This window comes from Oratosquilla oratoria, chromosome 23 (assembly GCF_046742065.1).
Source record: "Oratosquilla oratoria isolate Oo_2021 chromosome 23, ASM4674206v1, whole genome shotgun sequence".
Classification (NCBI taxonomy): domain Eukaryota; kingdom Metazoa; phylum Arthropoda; class Malacostraca; order Stomatopoda; family Squillidae; genus Oratosquilla; species Oratosquilla oratoria.
Genome location: NC_134799.1, coordinates 21,472,095 through 21,492,902, shown reverse-complemented (window position 1 = coordinate 21,492,902; position 20,808 = coordinate 21,472,095). Strand labels below are relative to the sequence as shown.

The following is a 20,808-nucleotide window of genomic DNA, read 5'->3' as shown; positions in this document are numbered from 1 at the left end:
TTAAATAAATGGTATCTGAACACACAAATATGGTACCTGATGCACTAAACGAACAATGAAAATAAAAAATTAATATAAACAAGAAAATAAAAAATAAATCTAAAGAATAAATAAATAATATCGCCTCCGATGCGCCTCGTCTTTACCCCCTTTTTTAAAACTTTTCCAAAACGTGCGGCCTCGCACTTGGTTGTGGGTTGGAATCCCGCACTATCCGATTCCCAGCAGTGCTTGTTACCTGCACCATCAGTCCCAAAAGCGCATAGGGCAAAGGTGACGGCTCCGGCCGTAGTTACTCGGCGCTTCCTGATGCATTTGGCTTCTCACCCTAAATGGATCTCCCGAAACGAATTTAATGCAGTCTGACCGAAGGGACTCCACGAGCATAGATCCCTCTACATCACGGTTAGTTAAAAGAAAAAAAAGAAAAAAAGAAAAAAGAAAAAAAAAAGAAAAAAAAGAAGAAGAAAAAAAAAAAAGTGTCTCGTCGCCAACCAAGACACCAAACAAACGAACCCGAAAGATGGACCGATGTCATTTCACACGTACCGACTTTTCGCCGTGTGCCGTTCACGACACGACGTCGTGCTATCAACCATAAATACCTAAGGACGCATTCACACGTGACAACCACGACCACGTGAGAAAACGCCCATGGTCATTTGAGAGCATGATAAAGTGTCGTGGACGGCGCACGGCGAAAAGTCGATACGTGTGAAACGCGCCTTATAGGCTTGAAGTCCCTCCAGACTCGCCCGTTTTCTCACAACTTAAATGGATACTACGCCTCGGGATGTTTATTCTGTAGTACGGGTGCCACTGTGCAAATAGAGCGGCGTAGTGGGAAATACTAAGATACGAATCTTCGTCCACTCAACGCGTACGACGGAGATATAATAAAGATTGCAGGAATGTCCACACACACACAATTTTATTATATATATATATATATATTGATACCTGGGTGTTCTGTCTTGCTGCGTTACATCTGACCTAGGCAGTGGTCGGGGGCCGGGGATGGCCCCTTATCAACAAAGAACAGCGATAAAATGGGAAAAACAAATGGAAACTGGGTGGCTGTGGGATGGGTAAAAGGTGGGTGCATTGCTCTGGCTGACTTAGTCTTGTTTCACACGTATCGACTTCTTGCCGTGCGCTGTCCACGACACGACGACGTCCTCTCAAATAACCATGGGTATTTATGATTATTTCAGAGCACGACGTCGTGTCGTGGACGGCACACAGCGAAAAGTCGATACGTGTGAAACGAGCCTTACAAGGGGGAAGACTGTGTGTGTGTGTGTGTGTGTGTGTACACATGCATACACACAAAAGAACAGCTCAGGGTGACTCACGTGCACACTTCTGTATTGCAGCGACATTCCACCTTGTCACGTACCTGGAAAAAAGAAAATAACAATTTCAGTTTGTGCAAAGAAAAAACAACGGGATAGGAGGAAAATGGAGAGGGAGAAATAGTCGGGGAGAACGAGTGGGGGAGATGGGGAGAACGAGAGGGGGAGAACTTGTGGGGGAAGGGGAGAACGAGAGTGGAGGGGGAGAAGGGGAAAGGAGGAGAACGAGGGTGAGGGGGAGAAGGGAAAAGGGGGAGAACGAGGAGGGGGAGAACGAGGAGAAAGAGGGAGATGGGGAGAAAGGAAGGAGCGGGAGGGGCAGAAGGAAGGCAAGACGGGGAGAAAGGCGACATGGGAAGGGGGAGGGAAAGAATGAAAGGGGGGAGGGGGAGGAAAGAAAAAAATTAAAAAGGATGGGGAGGGGGATTGGGCGAGGATACGAGAGAAAGTAAAAATGAACGAAGGAGTATAGTAGGGAAAAGCGTGCAACAAGAAGGGAAGAGGAGGGGGAAGAGGGGGTAGAGGAGGAGTAGGAGGAGGAGTAGGAGGAGGAGGAGGAGGAGGAGGAGGAGGAGGAGGACGAGGGGAGAGGAAGAAAATAAGAGGCACAGAAGGAGGAAAGAGGCCGAGGCGTTAGGAAGAATTTGAAGATCTTCAACGCAGTAGCTGTGAAGAGAAGGCAAGAAAAGATAACACTAGAGATGAGAAGACAAGAGAAAGTAAGCGAAGAGAAGACAAGAGAAGAGAAAGCAAGAGAAGATAAGACAATGGAAAAGAAGACAAGGGAAGAGAAGACAAGAGATGCCACGAGACAAGAGAAGGCGGTATGGACAACTGCCAAGCAAGGGGAGCGAGTAGCGCCAAAAGGATTTGTATTTGCATTTTGTCGCCGACATCCTTTTCACCAGCGCTTCTAGGTTCACACGGGAGAGAAGACACGGACGGCGACCGGACTGGCGTAGTCATGAAGGCGGTCAAGGGGAGTGCTTGAGGAGGGCAGGGAGGAAAAAAGAGCGGAGGTGGGGGTGGGGGGCAGGGCAACCTCCAAGGATGTTCCCAGAACGTCCCGGATTCTGGGCTGACTCATCTTCTCCGAGAACTGAGACATTTGTCTTGGTGGTTGTGTGCGTGTGTGTGTGTGTGGGGGGGGGGTGAGCGAGAGAGACAGAGAAGAATAGGGAGCGGAAGAGAGAGAAAAAGAGAGCGGACAAAGATTAAAACTTCACTTGTCCTCGAACTTCTCCAGGAAGACCAGACGATTTTACCCAGTCCATCTCCTGCCCCTGGAATTTCGGGATCACACGAAGAATCGTCACCCCAGACTTCGACAGGATGACCATTCTTCGTGTGGGCTATCCTAGGGTGACAATTCTTCATGTGGGCCATTCTGGGTTTACGATTCTTCGGTCGTACAAGTTGATGACAATAGGCATAATAACCCTCATTTAGCCTAACCTAATCTAATCTTTATTCCACTGTTGATATTCGGCGTACTGGGGTGACAATTCTTCAGGTGGGTTCTGATGGGGGGGACGATTCTTCACGTGGGCGTTCTGGGGTGACAATTTTTCCTGTGACCCTCATGACATACAGCCGCCGAGACCAGAACCCAACTGGAACCAGCTACCCACCACCTGTTGCCCACCCACCTCCCCGCTACTCCATCTGGGCTCTCCACCTACCTCAAGGTCACCCTGGATGCATCTTCCCTCCTACTCAACTTTCTCACTTCCAACTCCTCCCCCACCCTCGTAATGCTTTTCCCCCCCAAGTCCCCCTTCGGATGTGACTCAATGTAGCGGGGAAGGGGGGAACGCCTTCCCCCCCAAAAGTACCTCGAACTTTGTAGAGCCCCATAGCTTCTCTAATCCTCCAGCTCATCCTTCAACGTTCTTTGATCAAGTTCCATTATATGATATATATTTATATATATATTTATATATATTATATATATATATATATACACACACACACACACACACACACACAATCAGTCAAAAGGACTAGGTGGTAATGGACGTGGAACTCCCTAGTGTATGTCTTATGGTCTCTTGCAGTCTCTTTATTAAGTTCTTCACACCACCCACATACAACCACCCAATGCAATAGAGGGGAAGGTAAGGGGAAAAGGGTATCCGAGTGAATAGGGATATGGAGCAAGGAGGGACAGTCACACAGGTAATGCGCGCGCGCGCGTGTGTGTGTGTGTGTAAGTGTGTGTGTGTGTAAGTGTGTGTGTGTGTGAGAGAGAGAGAGAGAGAGAGAGAGAGAGAGAGAGAGAGAGAGAGAGAGAGAGAGAGAGAGAGATTTAAACCGATAAAGGGGAAAGAGCACCACAACCTCCTCCTCCACCTCCACCACCACCACCACCTACTACTCGCTGAAGACAGGCAGGAATGGAACTAAAAATATGAATGAAAGGCGGCGCGCGCGCGCGCACGCACGCACGCACGCACACACACACACACAGCGAATGAGAGCGAATGAGATAGAGAGAGAGAGAGAAGGGGAGGGAGGGGAGGGGAGAGGTTCGTGTATCAATGGGAACCTCAGCTGGTCACATTTCAGCCCATTGATTCCTGTGGATTAAAAAGTCCCCCGGGTGAAAAGGGCGCCGGGAGAAAAAGGCCGAGCGGTCCTTGACCGTCAAACTCCCGCCCCCCCCCAAAAAAGGGGGGGGGAGTAGGGGGTTAGGGGGAGGGTTGTCTCTGTCCCCATGGGTGAGATCGAGTTGATAAGAGTCATTCAGACTTCACCTGTGAGTGGGTCTGTTTGGTGAGAACAATGTGTGTGATTCACCATGGTCTTGGATCACGTGTTGGACTCGTGATAGACAGCTCTTTCCCTCCTGAAAGAGAGCTCAGAGCTCATACATGACTGATGTATGGGTAATGCTGTGACCTTACACGCACACGCGCACACACACACACATAACTCCCCGCCCACGAGAGTTGGAGTAACGACTTGCAGCGCAGCGATACCGATTTTTTTTTTCAGCCCTGGGCGGGATTTGAACTCGAACCGCCGTAGTGGCGGCCGGTAACTAGCCACCATGCCACGAGTTGTGTGTGTGTGTGTGTGTGCATGTATGTGTATGTGTATATGTATGTGTGTGTGTATATGTATGTATGTGTGTATTTACCTAGTTGTATTTACCTAGTTGTATTTTGCGGGAAGGGGAGCTATGCTCGTGTTGTCCCGCCTTTGTATCTTGCAGTGTCTAGTTTGTTTTTAAACTCATGAATGGTTTTTGTGTGTGTGTGTGTGTGTGTGTGTGCATAGTAGAAGAGAACTGGGGGGGGGAGGCAGGGGCGTGGCACCGTTCCCAGAGCTGCAAGTGGCACTTCCTTGGCATCCTACGCGATTCCCTGACCTGAGCTGCAACCGAGTGTGGGTTGATGCTTGGAAGCGTGGGCAGAGATGGATGGAGGAACGAGGAGAGGGGAGGGGGAGTCAGGGTAGGGGGAGAAGGAGGGAAGGGGTTAGGGGGCGTGGCAAGGTCGGGGAGGGGCTTCCGAGTGTTCCCTTGGCGCCGGTCGGGTGCGCGTAACGTGAGGAGTGCCAAACGCTCTCGCTCAGCGGTGCCAGTGCCTAGCCCCTCTCTCTCAGCTTAAGGAACAGAGGAGAACACAGCAGAAAATACAAAGGGAAGGATAGGAGTAAAGACGGAGGTTTAGTCTCATAATATACATTTTAATTGATTACGTTTTTGCTGACCGTGTGTGTGTGTGTGTGTGTGTGTGTGTGTGTGTGTGTGTGTGTGTGTGTGTGTGTGTGTGTGTGTGTGTGTGTGTGTGTGTGTGTGTGTGTGCGCGCGCACGCGCGTGCCTCACCATGGTCTTGAATCACGTGCTCGTCTCGTGATCGACAGCTATCACTCTTCCGAACGAGACTTCACAGATGGTATTGTCCTACCTTCTGTAAATGTGATACTATCAATCTGCACACTTCACACATCTATCCCCCTTGCACAAGGATGGCAGTAACGACCTACAGTGTTAATGAATATTACACACTACCAGTTGTGGCATGATCTCTGGCATCCACTGTACGAAGCAGAGACACTAACTAGTATACCAGCAAGCCGTGTTTGTATACGAGTGTGTGTGTGTGTGTGTGTGTGTGTGTGTGTGTGTGTGTGTGTGTGTGTGTGTGTGTGTGTGTGTGTGTGTGTGTGTGTGTGTGTGTAACCTAAGGTCTGTGCATCCCCCCTGGAGTGTTTTCTTATATTTCGGCTGTGTTATGACGCGAACATTAAACAAGTTCCAAAGAAGGCAACACATGTCATCACAGTTCTTAAGTGGAGTTCGCTTGAATATCAAAACATCTCTATCTCTGGCCTCACACGCGCGAACACGCGCACACATACACGAATACACACGCACGCGCGCATACACGAATACACACGCGCACACACAGTAACACGAATGCACACGCACATACACCATAACACACGAATACACACGCGCACATACACAATAACAAGAATACACATGCGCGCACACACACGAATACACACAAATACCACACACACACGAACACGCGCGCACACACAAATACCACACGCACACATATACACATGCACACACAAATGCCACACACACACGAATACACACAAATATCACACACACACACGAATACACACAGGCAAATACACATACGTAGTATATTTACACATCACGGGCCAGCAGGCACGTGTCATGGGGAGTGGGGGTGAAGAGCCGTGGATGGGGAGTGAGGGGAGAGAGGAATGGGGTGGGGGGAATATGAGTATCCGGACGGGAGGGGGGAGGTGAGGTGAGGGGAAGGGTTGATGATGGGGGGGGGGGAGTCCACAGTAATGCAATACTTGAAACGCCCTTTCCTGTGGCTGTTATTGATGTTTACATAACCCTATCGTCTATCCCCTTATCACTCACACTCACACACACACACACTAACACTCGGCAGAGGTACCGATCGCAACCGCTAATCCAGCGGTCTGAGTTCGATTCCCGCCCAGGGATGTAATAATTTCAGCATGGCTGCACTGCGAGCCGGCATTCCAACTCTCGTGGACAAGTTGTGTGTGTGTGTGTGTGTGTGTGTGTACGCGCGTGTAAGATCACAGCATTACCCACATATCGGGCACATACGAGCTCCGATATCCCTCCCAGGATGGTAACTGCTGTCGATCACGAGTCCAACACGTGATCCAAGACCGTGGTGAAAACACCCCCTCCTCATGGGCTCCGCCGCTGGCTGGCATCGCCTCGCGTCTAGACGTGCTACTGTTCCTGGTCTTCAATCATTATGGCCCCGCCTACAACCGACGTCATGCACCTTTCCTCCCCGCCATCCCCCCAAAAGCCTCCCTCCCCCTCCTTTTTACGCCCCCCCCCACCCGGAGGGAGAATACCTTCAGAAGCCACCCCACCCCACACGCTCTCGAAGGCATCAGAGCCCCAACCCACGCCACCAAAGCCTCCACTACAGCCACCCAGTACGTCCACTGTATGTCTGTGATCATAATCAGGTGACTTGGTCTATTCAACTCAGCAATGCAATTGGAATAAACATACAACACAACAACACTATACAGCGAGTGATGTCAAACGCACACACGTACCACACACACAATTTCAGTATCGCTGCGCTGCGAGTCCGTTACTCCAACTCTTGTGGGCGGAAACTTGGGTGTGTGTGTGTTTGCGTGTAAGGTCACACCATTACCCATAGATTGGTCATGAGGTCTGAGCTCTCTTCCGCGAGGGAAATAGCTGTCGATCACGAGTCCAACACGTGATCCAAGACAATGGTGAAACACACACACACACACACACACGAGTCTACTATCAGCACCACTACGCCAATGCTACCATCAACAGCTACCACAACCAACACCATACACAAACAACCACAACATACAACAACCCGCCACAGCTCGTCGCGACGATACATCCCCCCTCGCCTTCCATACACGTTAATCCCCAATGCCACCTCCTCCCTCCCCCCACCCCCGGCACCTCGTACCACGACGCGCTAACGTCACCGCCAACAGGGCCTCGCCGCAGCACCCATAGGTTGCCCTCTTCGCAAAACCCACGGGATCAATACGGAGGCGTAGCACCCACAAGAGCAACCTTAGCACCGGCCGTGCATCACAAGCCGGCGGGTTCGCTCATTGAAGCCATGGACATGGACAGGGGACCACATGGACAAGGGGAGGAGGGGGACAAAGGGGGGTAACTACACGGACGGGGGGGGGGCGCACGGAGGACTTCACGGACACAAGCTCTCACACGGACTAAGACAAGGATGGGAAGGGATGGTTTCGTCCACACACGCCAGGCCGTTGCAAAACCTATCAACAGACAGTACGAGTGGATTGCGAAAGTGGGCGAGAGTATGTGCGAGTTTAAGCTTGTGAGTACCAGTGTGGTCCGAGCGACTGGATGGAGTTAAATGTGGATTGAGATGCGTGTGCGTGTGCGTGTGTGTGTGTGTGTGTGTGCGCGCGCGCGTGTGAGAGCGCGCGTACATGTCGTTCCAGGTTCGACCTCCGGACAAAGACATGCAGCGAAGGACACACCAGGACGGTAGACTTAGGGAGAATCCCTGGAGTCTGCAGCATCCCTCCGATAATCTCCAGGAGGGGGAAGGGGGGGAGGAGGAGGAGGAGGAGGAGGAAGACGAGATGAGGAAGAAGTAGTAGCAGCAGAAGTTAGTAGAAGTAGCAGAAGAATTGGAAGAAGAATTAGAATAATTTGATTAGAAGAAAAATGAGAAGACGAAGAAGAATTAGAAGAAGAAGACAAAAGTCAAGGAAATCTCCTTCCACAGCCACATACCGCCGTGCCTGTTCACGAATGTGGGTGTGACGGGGTGGGTGGGCGGGTGTGGGTACGAGACCACTGGCCCATCCCAAAAACCTAAAACTTTCCACTCCCACTCTCTGTCCCCCCCCCCACAGCCCTCCCAATGATCTCCACTCCTCTAGAATCCCGAAACGCGACAGCAAAGTGGAACTAGAACTTCCTGCACGGCCCCGAGACAGATCTCTCCCCTCTGGCATTAAAGCAACAAGACTAACTTATTAGGAATCAGGGTCTGCCTCTGGGCAGGTCCACGTGCGTGGCGTGGGGGAGAAGGTGCGAGAATGGGCTAGAGACAACATACGGACAGACACATACAAAGTAGGAGACAGATGAAAAGAGAGAAGGAGAGAGAGAGGGGGGGGGAGGGCGAAGGAAGAATAATGGAAGGAGGAGGAGGAAGGTGCAGGGAGAAGGGGAAAGAGATGGGGAGGGAGAACGGGAGTGAAGAGGGGGAGGGAGAGGGAGGGAGAACGGGAGTGAAGAGGGGGAAGGAGAATGGGGGGAGGAAAGGGAGGGGGAGAGGGAAGGGGAAAGGGAAGGTGAAGAGGGAAGGTGAAGAGGGAAGGGGGAAAGGAGAGAGGGAGGGGGAAGGGAGAGAGAGGGAGGGGGAAGGGAGAGAGAGAGGGGGGGAAGGGAGAGAGAGAGAGGGGGAAGGGAGAGAGAGAGGGGGAAGGGAGAGAGAGAGAGGGGGAAGGGAGAGAGGAAGGTGGAAGGGAGAGAGGGAGGGGGAAGGGAGAGAGGGAGGGGGAAGAGAGAGAGGGAGCGGGACGGGAGAGAGGGAGGGGGAAGGGAGAGAGGGAGGGGAAGGGAGAGAGGGAGGGGAAGGGAGAGAGGGAGTGGGAAGGGAGGGAGTGGGAAGGGAGAGAGGGAGGGGGTAGGGAGAGAGGGAGGGGGTAGGGAGAGAGGGAGGGGGTAGGGAGAGAGGGAGGGGGAAGGGAGAGAGGGAGGGGGAAGGGAGAGAGGGAGGGGGAAGGGAGAGAGGGAGGGGGAAGGGAGTGAGGGAGGGGGAAGGGAGAGAGGGAGGGGGAAGGGAGAGAGGGAGGGGGAAGGGAGAGAGGGAGGGGGAAGGGAGAGGGGGAGGGGAAGGGGGAGGGGGGAGGGGAAGGTGGGGAGGGAAGGGGAAGGTGGGGAGGGAAGGGGAAGGTGGGGAGGGAAGGGGAAGGTGGGTAGGGAAGGGGGAAGGGGGAGTGAGGGGGGAGAGTGAGGGGGAAGTGGGAGAGTGAGAGGGAGGGGGGAGGGGAAGGGGGAGGGGAAGGTGGGGAGGGAAGGGGAAGGTGGGGAGGGAAGGGGAAGGTGGGTAGGGAAGGGGGAAGGGGGAGTGAGAGGGGAGAGTGAGGGGGAAGTGGGAGAGTGAGAGGGAGGGGGGAGAGGGAGGGGGGAGAGGGAGGGGGAGGGGAGAGTGAGGGGGGAGAGTGAGGGGGGAGAGTGAGGGGGAGGGGAGAGGGAGGGGAGAGTGAGGGGGAGGGGAGAGTGAGGGGGAGAGTGAGGGGGAGAGTGAGGGGGAGGGGGGAGAGTGAGGGGGAGGGGGGAGAGTGAGGGGGAGAGTGAGGGGGAGGGGGGGAAGAGTGAGGGTGTAGGAAAGTGCGAGACTAGACGCACGCCATCCAGTAGCATGAGTAGCGTAGTCGCCCGAACTTGCTTCCCGTTCATCCTGCCCCCCCCTTTCCCGTCGTCCCCTCCCCCTCCCCCTCCCCCCGTACTTCTAGCATGTCTCCCCTCCTAACACAACCGTCCCCGTCCACATTTGACTATTGTAAACTAAAATCTCGCTGCGCCCCATTTGTTTACGATTGGGTACCAAGAAAAAATAAATAAAATAATGTAAATTAAAATAAATAAATAATAGCCTCCTCTCTATTTCAGTTCAATACGTTTGCTCAATTTCGATTGGACTTCATAACTGTGTTATACTCCCAACCCCTCTCCCCTCCCGTACTCTACATCTAAATTATTATAATAATATCAGGTACTTCGTAAGTGCAAACACATTAACTTGATCATCTCCATTGGCGTTTTTTTTTAACCTGAAAAAAAAAAGACTAATTGATCAACGAAACTTAGAACTCTTTTTACCTTTCCGAAACGACTACGCGCGTACACACACAAAGTTTTATATATCAATGTGTACATGAACTTATAACACGCAAGCCTTTCCCGGAAAGACAGACGTCAATTTCTTCAACAGGGTAACTTTCCGCCTTTTGCTTCAGTCGAGGAAAAGCAGTCTTATGCTGCAAGGTTGTGGACACAGCGTTGAAACAGCGTCGGGACCGACCGAGACCCCACTCCTGCCCCATGTCCCCCGCCTAAGCAGCACGAGGTCACTTATCCTTCGCCAAAACGAAATCGATGAGGTACGTCACCTTGATGAAGGGGATGGACGATATCAGGAACAGGAAACTGAGGACGCGCGAGCGCGCAGTACACCCTAATCCTGCCCTCTTATGCAACGCTATTTATCAACCTCTTCGGGGAAACCACTAATCTATTATTTACTTTATTTACTCATTTTCTTTTATTTCATTATTTCGCTTTATTGTTTATTTTACTCTATTCTATTGTTTCATCATTTCACTGTTTATTGAATTAGTGACCACACACACGCATCACTTCATGAAACTATTACATATATATTGCTCAACATTAACCAAACGTTGACGAGATATTACGATCTTCGATTTCTAAAAACAACTTAAGTCTTACACTGTCACAAGAGAGAGAGAGAGAGAGAGAGAGAGAGAATTCTATGTAGGACCCTGAGGGACCCCAGGACGTCGCGCGGGAGAATATACACCCCTATGTCTCACACACACATTTCAAATCACCTGTATACATTATGTATATATTATTGTATATACTGTATACACATTCGCATGAAGAAAAAACACACCACCTATCAGCCGTGTCGGCAGGTAGCTTTCCCACCTCACCCCATCACCCATTGACCAAGACTTTATAAGTCGTGACGTCTCATCATCTCCCGTGTCTCCCCATTCACCCCACCATGCCCTCCCCCCACTGTCTCCTCACAGCCTCACGCATTCCGGACCGGCAAGCGATTTCATTCGGTCGAGGGCAAGACCCGTGATTGAGACCCTTCAGCTTCACAAGAATCAAGAAGCTTTCTATACTTTCCTTGTACTATTCCCTTCATGAAGGAGGTCACAGTGGACTTCCACGGGTTTCATCAGCGCCGACAGTTGAACGAGTAAAAACTACTTCGGTTACAACTATCTACTTTTTCAACTTTCCTAAAACCTGTATCAATTTATCTTTCCGTCATATATAACAAAGCTGAATGATAAACTAAGAGGTTGTAAACCTGTACGAATGTTAGACAATGTTGAAACATTCTTAGAGAAGTCTAGATTTCTGTAAGCGAAGTCCTGTTCTAGTTACTCAAATGGAGGTTGGAGGTAGGACGTGGGAGGAAAAAATATCCCAGTGTGATGACCCTTTTACACACATCTTCCCAACACACTTTGCAGTCGGGTACATTACACATCCTTCAGAACATTCCCCCATGGGGGTTGGGGGTTGGAGGTGTGGAGGGAGACTCTACCCTCCCCTATCTTCGATGACAAAAACTTACAAAAAAATCCGATTATTGTTCCCACCGCCACCCCACACCATTTCCCTTTCCGAAGGCAAGCTTATTCCATTCCCTTTACCTCTTTCGAAGTAATGAAGGATTCAGTCCTTCCACTTTCCCTTCTTTGATCCTCTTCCTTGAGGATTAAGGACACTCCTCCAGTTCGAGGATGAGCTCTTCACACTCAAAGTGCTCGACCCGATCTTCCACTTGCTGTTATCACACCCACTGAGCAACCCCTACGCGATGTCACCACAGAAGGGTTGACTACTCAAGAGCATAGACAGTTGCGTACAAACTATCATCAACCAACCCATCGATCATTCGTTGTCCACTGCTGAACAGTCTTCCCCCAGACACTTCCAAGACTACGCCAACCTCTGCCACACCACTCCTGCAAACTTTTCTAGTCCTGGCTCCGACCCATTTTCTTTTTTGTTCATATTCAAACTAGAACAAAATACTAAGCACACCAACGTGCTCAATATATTTCATATAAATAATGAACTATGTATGTTCAATTCCGTTCACCCGTACCTTACATGATTTGTCTCTTCTACAAATACAGCTTCAGGTGGCCAGCATGTAATACTTGATTATGTACAATGCTCATCTTAAAACTAAATTATCTTTGTAAGCGATACTGTATTACTGCAACAAACGAAAAAAATTGAATATTTCGGATTTACCGTTGGCCACATTGAAATATCCGCGGTATTGCCAGCAAGGTTTTACATATATACATATACGTGTGTGTGTATATATATATTAATATACATATATATACGTATGCATGCATACATATATACACATCACGTGAAAACCACAGTTGGAGCAAAAAAGACTGGAGACAGGGAATCTATGTATTTCGATTGCAAACTGCAATCCTCTTCAGTAGACAACTGAAGAGGTTTGTAGTTTGCAATCGAAATATATAGATTCCCTGTCTCCAGTCTCTTTTGCTCCAACTGTGGTTTTCACATGGTCGACAAATGTGGCACTACATTTTTCATCAGTAAATATATTATATATATACTCTTTTCCATTCCTCTATGGGGCGATGGAGAAGTCCTGCTAACTCAACCCCCAACTCCCCCGTTCATTGTTCGGAAACTAATGCACACTACAATACAGTACTTAGTGAAGAGCGTGCTTCGAATTCGGAGGCCAAAAAACACTAAAGTACATCACTGTGTAATAGCTTTGGCAGAGAAAGAAAAAGTCAAGCTGTATAGTGTTTCAGATATGTACCCTGCGACTTTGCCTACCCACACAAAGAGCCGTTCATTTGTTGCGAGCGTCTTACTCGCACTCACACACACACAGTATCAACCAATAGACAGGACCCGCTTTACCAACAGAGTGGTTAACGCATGGAACAGACTTAGTATCCATCTAGTGAGCGCTGAAACAATTGGTTATTTTGGAGAGGATTAGATAATTTTATGGACGGGGATGAGAGGTAGAAAGGGACTGCCTAGTGCAGGCCTTATGGTCTCTTGCAGTTTTTCATTCTTAGGTTGTAAATCAGTTTACACGAGCAGTGTTTCGGCACCAAGTTCCCGTTTTCTCGGTTCACACGAGCAAAACGAGAAAACGCTGCTGAGAAAACGACTTGATGCCGAAACACTGCTCGTATGAACCGCGCTTTATACATGTAGCTGACAGACTAAATCCAATGACGACAAACTGGAACTGCCAACATAAGTAGAAAGAAGAGAAGATTTGTTTACAGACTTTTGGCAAATAAAAATAGTAGACATAATCGACGATGAAGACTTATTATGAGACTGAAGAAGAACCAGAGGAAATGGAAACTGAAGAAGACAAATGGATGGGAATCGGGCAAAAATCTATTTCCATAAGGAATTTGGCAGAAGCGGACCCAACCTCAGAAACCCTTTACACTTTACACACATGCGCGCACTCAAGAACGTACGCAGTTAACTTTTTTTTTCAGCATTTATTTTTTCTAATACTTGTTAAACGAAATGCTTCAAGGATTTCCACTACCAATCGTTACCTAAGGTTTACATTATATCATACAAAACACACACACACACACACACACACACACACACACACCTCCCTTCCCGTAAGATACAACACACACACACACACACACACACACACACACACACACACACACACACACACACACACACACACACACACAACCAGCAACAGCTGACTTTGAAAACTTCGGCCGGCCTTGAGGGAGGATGACACAGAAGGACGTCGGAGGGAAACTTCTCCACGCCGGACATCTGGATGTGATTGAACCGCCACCACTACCACCAACACCCGAACCACCACAAACACCATATCATTACCAACAAGAACAGCAGCAACATTCAGACCCCGACAAGATAACCACTACCACCAACACCACCACCATCAACAATAACAACGCCAAAAACACAAAAACGGAAACAAAACAAAAACACCAACTCCACCATTATCACCAAAAAAAACAACTAAACCATCACCAACAAAAACACCACCAATTCCACCAGTACTAACAACAATACCTAAAACACCAACACCAACTCCATTATCACCATCACTAACATCAACTCCAACAACACCACCATCACCAACAGCCCCCTCCTCCTTCGCAGAAGCCCTCCCTACCACAGCCCCGTCCCAATATCCGCCCCTTTCCGGCACCAGCTCTGCCACGTCACTGCCAACACAATGGGTGACTGTGGGCGGGTGCGGTGGGGTAGCGGCGGAGATGAGAGGAAGGGGGAGGGGAGAGATGGGGAGATGGGGAGAGGGGGAGGTGGGTGGCGACAGCGCCCGTCCTCCGTCGACGTCTGTGCCACCTGCAAACACATTCCTTACCTCCCCCCCACCACCTCCTTCCTCCTCCTCCTATCGCCACCCCATGACGTCACCGCACTCAAGATTCTACGGACCAAACGGTCTGCTTTGGACACCTTACATACTGACTCTAGCTTTGGAAGACTGAGTAGCTGTTGTCTTTCATCAGAGACATCGATGTCAAAAACCTGCGCGCGCGCGCGTGCGTGTGTGTGTGTTGGTAACTATTTCTAACTGAATTCTTTAGCATTCTTGTAGGAACTTCACTGTATCCTCAAGCAATATGGGTCGGTGACTCTCTCTCTCTTCGTGACTTTCATGACACATCAAAAGTGAGGCACAATGCCCTGCATGACGTCAGTCGACTCAGACACGATGAAGTCATGTCGTCGGTCTCCGCCGATGACGTCATGTTGTTGGTTTTCGCTTCACTGAAACGACGCCAGTTACATCTTTATTCTAAACTAAACAGTTTCACTTAAACAGCCTTTACTCGGTTAAAATCTAACCTTCTGCAGTGCTAACCACAACGAAATCTACACACAACCAGCAATGACAGATATAACCGATCCTAACTATGGAGGATAGGTTAATCTTGCTATTAACACCGATGATTATAACTTTAACATCAAAATAAAAACGGCCTTGAATGACGTCATTCACACCCAACTCGAGCACCGCTGATGACGTCAGCGTCTCGACCTGGCCGCCACGATGACGTCATTCTCTTCCAATCCGACAAATCTTTCGTCTCCTAATAATTCTCAACCGTAGTGCACTGTATAAGCTATATGGTCTCCTCCTATGCTCCCACTTCACACTTATTCTGGTCTCCTACCCTATGCCCCCAACTCGGAATCAATCCTTACCCAGTCAGCAAATAGATAATTTACCCACCCACTACATCGCTAAACTAATCCCCAATCAATTTAACAATTTCACTGTGCGTTAATTTTCAACCAATCACGATTAGTCCTTTGCATTACTCACTTGTCCTGATTGCCGCCATGCGATTTTATTGAGCAACGAGTCCCCTCCACGCAATATAAGTGTCGAAACAACGAACAGTGAGAACATATTGGATAAGAACAAAGGCAACACAGTTACATCACAAAAACCGTTACGCACAGTAACGGTCTAACGAGTTTCAAAATTTCAAATCTAATTTTAAACTTCGTGTTGTTTTATTTTTCCACATCTGGATTAGTTTTCAGCTGTGTAAACCATCATTCTGTGATCATTTATTTACACTTATTCTGTTACAAATAGTTTATTAAGTCCAAAAACTTAGAGAGGAGAGAGGAGGGGAGAGGAGAGAGAGGAAAGAGAGGGAGGGGGAACTTCTCCCAAAACATTTCTTTGCTTCTTATCCTCACTCCTCCCACTTTCACCTCTTCATTTCAGAGTTGATCACCTTGCAGGGAACGTAAGGTCAGTATCTTCAACGTTCATAAGAACATAAGAATGGAGGAGATTCCAAAAGACCATAAGGCCTACACTAGGTACTCCCACATCCCTTACCACCTGTCATCCCTATCAATAGTTCTCATTTTCTCTTAAAACAACCCAATTGTTTCAGCGCTCATTACATGATTACGAAGTCTATTCCATTCATTAACCACTCTGTTGGTAAACCGCATAAGAATGGAGGAAACTGCAAGAGACCACAAGGCCTACATTAGGTAGTTCTACCTGCCATCCCTATCAATAAAGTTCTCATCTTCTCTTGAAATATCCAATTGTTTCAGCGCTCACTACTACATGTTTACCAAGTCTATTCCATTCGTTAACCACTCTGTCAGTATTCCAGTTCTTGTCTATTTCCTTTTGATGCTCAAGCGACCTTTTTCCTTCCATCTCACCCGCACTCCAGGGGTCTTCCCACCACCTGAATAAAACTGAAACCATCTCTTTCAGTAAGGAGAGGTCCTGCCTTTGAATAAAATCAACTGGTTAACAGAAATTCGAAACGAGTCATCACAGCGAAAGGGGTTAATGCCCCCCTATCTCCCTAAATATATCCTATACCATATCCCCTACCTACCCATCTCCCCCCACACCCTCCCTCTCTCCATCCGGGCTATATCTTAATGTCCTTACCTCTATTTTTACTCCATCTTATCTTGGTAAATCCACCTCCTCTTCCTCCCGCCTCCCTTCCACCTCCTATATCTCCCTCTTTCTCCTCCCCTCCCTTCCACTCTCCGTGCCTCTTCTTCACTCCCAAATCCCCCTCTTCCCCCCAACTCCCCCTGTCTCCTGATCAAACTCAGGCAGACGGAGAAGTGACCAATCCGCAAAGCTATCGATTGGCGCCTGCGATGTGACACGAAGGGGGGAGGGGGGACGGGAGAAAGGGTAAGGCAGGTGGAAGGGGTAAAGGGAGGGGGAAGGGGAAGGAAGAATGGGCAATGTAGTAGATGAAAGCGGGAGGAGGTGGAAGGGAGGACGGGAAAGGGGGAAGGGGAAGGGGGAAGGGGAATGGGAAGGTAGGAGGGGAAGGGGGAAGGGGGAAGGGGGAAGGGGAATGGGAAGGTAGGAGGGGAAGGGGGAAGGGGGAAGGGGGAAGGGGAATGGGAAGGGAGGAGGGGAAGGGGGAAGGGAGGAGGGAGAAGGTGGAATGGGAAGTGGGAGTCAGTACCTCTTCGTTGACGCATATCAAAATATTTCATCATGGCTAAGGTACACAATCGGGGGGGGGGGGCGAATGAAGGGGGGATATCTCCGCGGATCGTGGACCCTACACGGCTCAATTCCCCCCCCCCCACCTCCAGCCCCCAGCACCTGTATAAAAATCGCTCAGTTTTAACCAGAATTAAATCTATAAGAACTAGAATGGAAGAGACTGCAAGAGACCATAAGGCCTACACAACACAGTTCCATGTCCCTACCTGTCATCCCTATCCATAAAGTTATCTTGTCTTCTCTTAAAACTCTTGAAATTGTTTCAGCACTCACTACCTGATTACTAGGTCTATTGCATTCGTTAACCATTAGTCAACTGCTGGAAAACCAGTTCTTGTTCAACAGAGTTTAATTAAAGAAAATCAAGAACCAACGCATACAACACACCTCTCCTCCATTTTTTTTTGTTTCCTTTATTCAATCTACTTCGTCTTTAAGTATCGTGCAAAATTTTCACACGCACACAAACATACGTGCGCGCACACCACACACACACACACACACACACACACAGTGTTCATTCAAGTGTTAAACATAGTTAATACTTCCTTTACAAATGGAAACAAACTTTCCTACTTGGATTCGAACCCTCGCCTGAGCAGCTTGATTCGTAGAAGGTGAAGACCATACCATCACGTCACCAAGGTACGGTCTTCGCCTTCTACGAAGCAAGCCGTTCAGGCGAGGGTTCGAATCCCAGTAGGAGAGTTTATTTCCAAATGTCAAAATGACACAAACACTTCCTTTACCTTCCGACAACCACCACCACAATCGATCTTCCTACCATCAATCCTATAACAAGACCAATGCACCCACAACCACTACGACCACCCTCTCCCTCCCGACCTAAACACCTATCACCACCACTATCACCACTACGACCACTATCACCACCAGGCCTTGCAGCGAGTAAACCCAAGACGGACTCTCACCAGCCACTGGTGACTTGCTTTGGCAATCCGAGCACAAGGGGCAAAGGTGACATCTTCGGCCGCAAGTAAGAGTCTCCTGGCGTAGGCTTCAGTCTCGTTTCTCTCCCTAAAAGGACCGCAGTCCGGGTTCACCTGCCGCCATGCAATTACATTCAGTTAACGGGAGGGGAGGGGCGGGGTTCGAACCCCCCCATTCGCCTTCAATCCTTGAATTGGGTCAACTTCTGACCCCATTCCGATCAATTCGTCTATTCCACGTTTCTATCAGCTTCCCCTCCACGTCCTCCTCCCCTTCCTCCTCCTCCTTGCCCCGCCCGTACGTTTCCGACATCACTCCATCCTCCCTCCCTCCACACACATCTCCTCTCCCCCCCCTCCTCCTCCTCCTCCTCCCTGGGCTCGTCTAGTCAAACATCTTTAATATCAGCCTCGGCCCCCCACCCTTCCTTCCCTCCATCTCTCCTCCTTTTCTCTTCAAACATTAACCATTCTCTTTGTTTTAAAGCTTAGAACTCCACCAAGCCCAAGTTTATAGTCACGCAGGCACGCGCGAGCGCACACAACCGAGTGCATATGTATACATATGTGAGAGTAAATGAACGTACGTGTGCATGCAAGCGCGTGCGCGCGCGCACGACCGGGAGAGGAGGGAGAGGGAGGGAGGGAGGGAGAGGATGCTCGTGCGCACAACCTGAGACCTGGGCGGAAGGGAGGGGCTGAGGGGAGGGAGGGAGGGAGGAACGGAAGTGAGGGAGAGAGGGAGGGGAGGGGCACGGCGGAGGAGAATGGAGGAGTGGATGGGGAGAAACGGAAGTAGAGTGGAATGTGTGTGTGTGTGTGTGTGTGTGTGTGTGTGTGTGTGTGTGTGTGTGTGTGTGTGAGGGAGAGGAGAGAAGCAGCAAGAAATAGAGAGGAGAGAGGGAACGAGTGAGATACAAGCCCAAGAAGTGGGGGGGGGGAGAACATACGAGAGTTGAGGGTGAAGATGGGGTAAGGAAGGGGCGAGGAAAAGCGGGAAAGGGTGAGGCTGAAGGAAGTAAAGGTGAAGGACCGACACACCCAAGTTGAGGAAAGGTGGAGGAAGGGTGAGGAAGAGGGGAATGGTGAAGAGTGGGGAGGGTGGGGGAAGGGTGAGGAAGAGGGGTAAGGGTGAGGAAGAGGGGGAAGGGTGAGGAAGAGGGGGAAAGGTGAGGAAGAAGGGGAAGGGTGAGGAAGAGGGGGAAGGGTGAGGAAGAGGGGGAAGGGTGAGGAAGAGGAGGAAGGGTGAGGAAGAGGGGGAGGGTGAGGAAGAGGGGGAGGGTGAGGAAGAGGGGGAAGGGTGAGGAAGAGGGGGAAGGGTGAGGAAGAGGGGGAAGGGTAAGGAAGAGGGGGAAGGGGTAGAAAGGGCGGTGAAGGCAAATACGAAGTAAGTGTGGCCCCTCCCTTCACCCCACCGTACAGGATAGAAGAAAGGAAGAAATTGACAGGACCGTGATGGTTGGTGTGTGTCTGTGTGTGTGTGTGTCTGTGTGTGCATGCGCGCGCGCGTGTGTGTAAACCTCGGGGGGAGACAAAGTGGGGGGCTAATCAGGGCAATTGAGATGGGTCAGAGTAGATGAAAAATGGTGAATAGGGAAGGGAGGGAAGGGGAGGGGAGGGGGAAGCACAGCCACTTAGGAAAGAAAGGGGAAAGGGGAAAAGGGGGAAGGGGAGTAGGAGGGATGGGAGAGACAACAGAGGAAAAACTATTGGGAGAGAAAATGAAACAGAGGGAAATTATCCTGTGAAGAAAATGAGGATTTAAGAAACAAGATAGAGAGAGAAATGACAAGAAAATGACAGACGAGTCGAGGGGATGGCATGGGCGGGAAAGGAGGAAGTAAGGAACAGGGGGAGGGAGGGAGAGAGGGGGCAAGAGAAGGGCAGACAGAGGGCAGACAGAGGGCAAGTGGCGGGCAGACGAAGAGCAGACAGAGGGGGAAGACGGAGGGGTAGGGGAAAGATGGAGGGGGAACAGACGGGGAGATGGAAGAGGGTGAAGGACAAGGTCGAGGGGAAAGGAGGGGAAAGGACGAGGGGAAAGGACAAGGGGAAAGGACAAGGGAAAAGGATGAGGGGAATAGAGAGGGGGAATGGCGAGAAGGAAAGAACGTGTGAAACGAGGTGAAACGACGAGGAAAGGGAAAAAGGGAAATGTACAAGGGGAAAAGGGTGAGGGAAAAGGGAAGAGGGGAATGAGTAGAAACGACGAGGGGAAAGAGAAGAGGAAATTGACGAGGGGAAATGTTGTGGGGCAGGTTCGACGGGTGCAGGGCAAGGATGAGGGGAAAAGAGGGGAAAGCGACTAGGGGGATAGGAGAGCAAGGAAAAGGAATGACCAAGGAGGAGGAGGGGCAAGGAGGAGGAGGCGCAAGGTAGAGGGAGGGGCAAGGTAGAGGAGGGAGGGGCAAGGTAGAGGAGGGAGGGGCAAGGTAGAGGAGGGAGGGGCAAGGAGGAGGAGGAGATTGGGGTAAGGAGAGGGGAGATGCAAGGAAGATAAGGAAGGGGCAAGCAGGAGGAGGGAGGTGCAAGGAGAAGAGAGG

At 50.0% G+C, this 20,808-nt stretch overlaps 1 protein-coding gene across 3 annotated transcripts in view; it reads right to left on the bottom strand.

The window, feature by feature from the left end:
- The window catches only part of mtgo (miles to go), a 340,195-nt gene that overhangs the window by 175,694 nt on the left and 143,693 nt on the right, over nucleotides 1–20,808 (bottom strand). The window contains exon 1 of one of the 3 annotated variants that reach the window (XM_076206852.1): nucleotides 1,356–1,397. The exons of the other annotated variants lie outside the window; for them this stretch is intronic. Within the exon in view, the coding sequence (XP_076062967.1) occupies nucleotides 1,356–1,382 (27 nt within the window). The 5' untranslated portion in view covers nucleotides 1,383–1,397. Of the gene's footprint in view, nucleotides 1–1,355; nucleotides 1,398–20,808 lie in introns of those variants that run through there. 3 annotated transcript variants of the gene reach the window in all.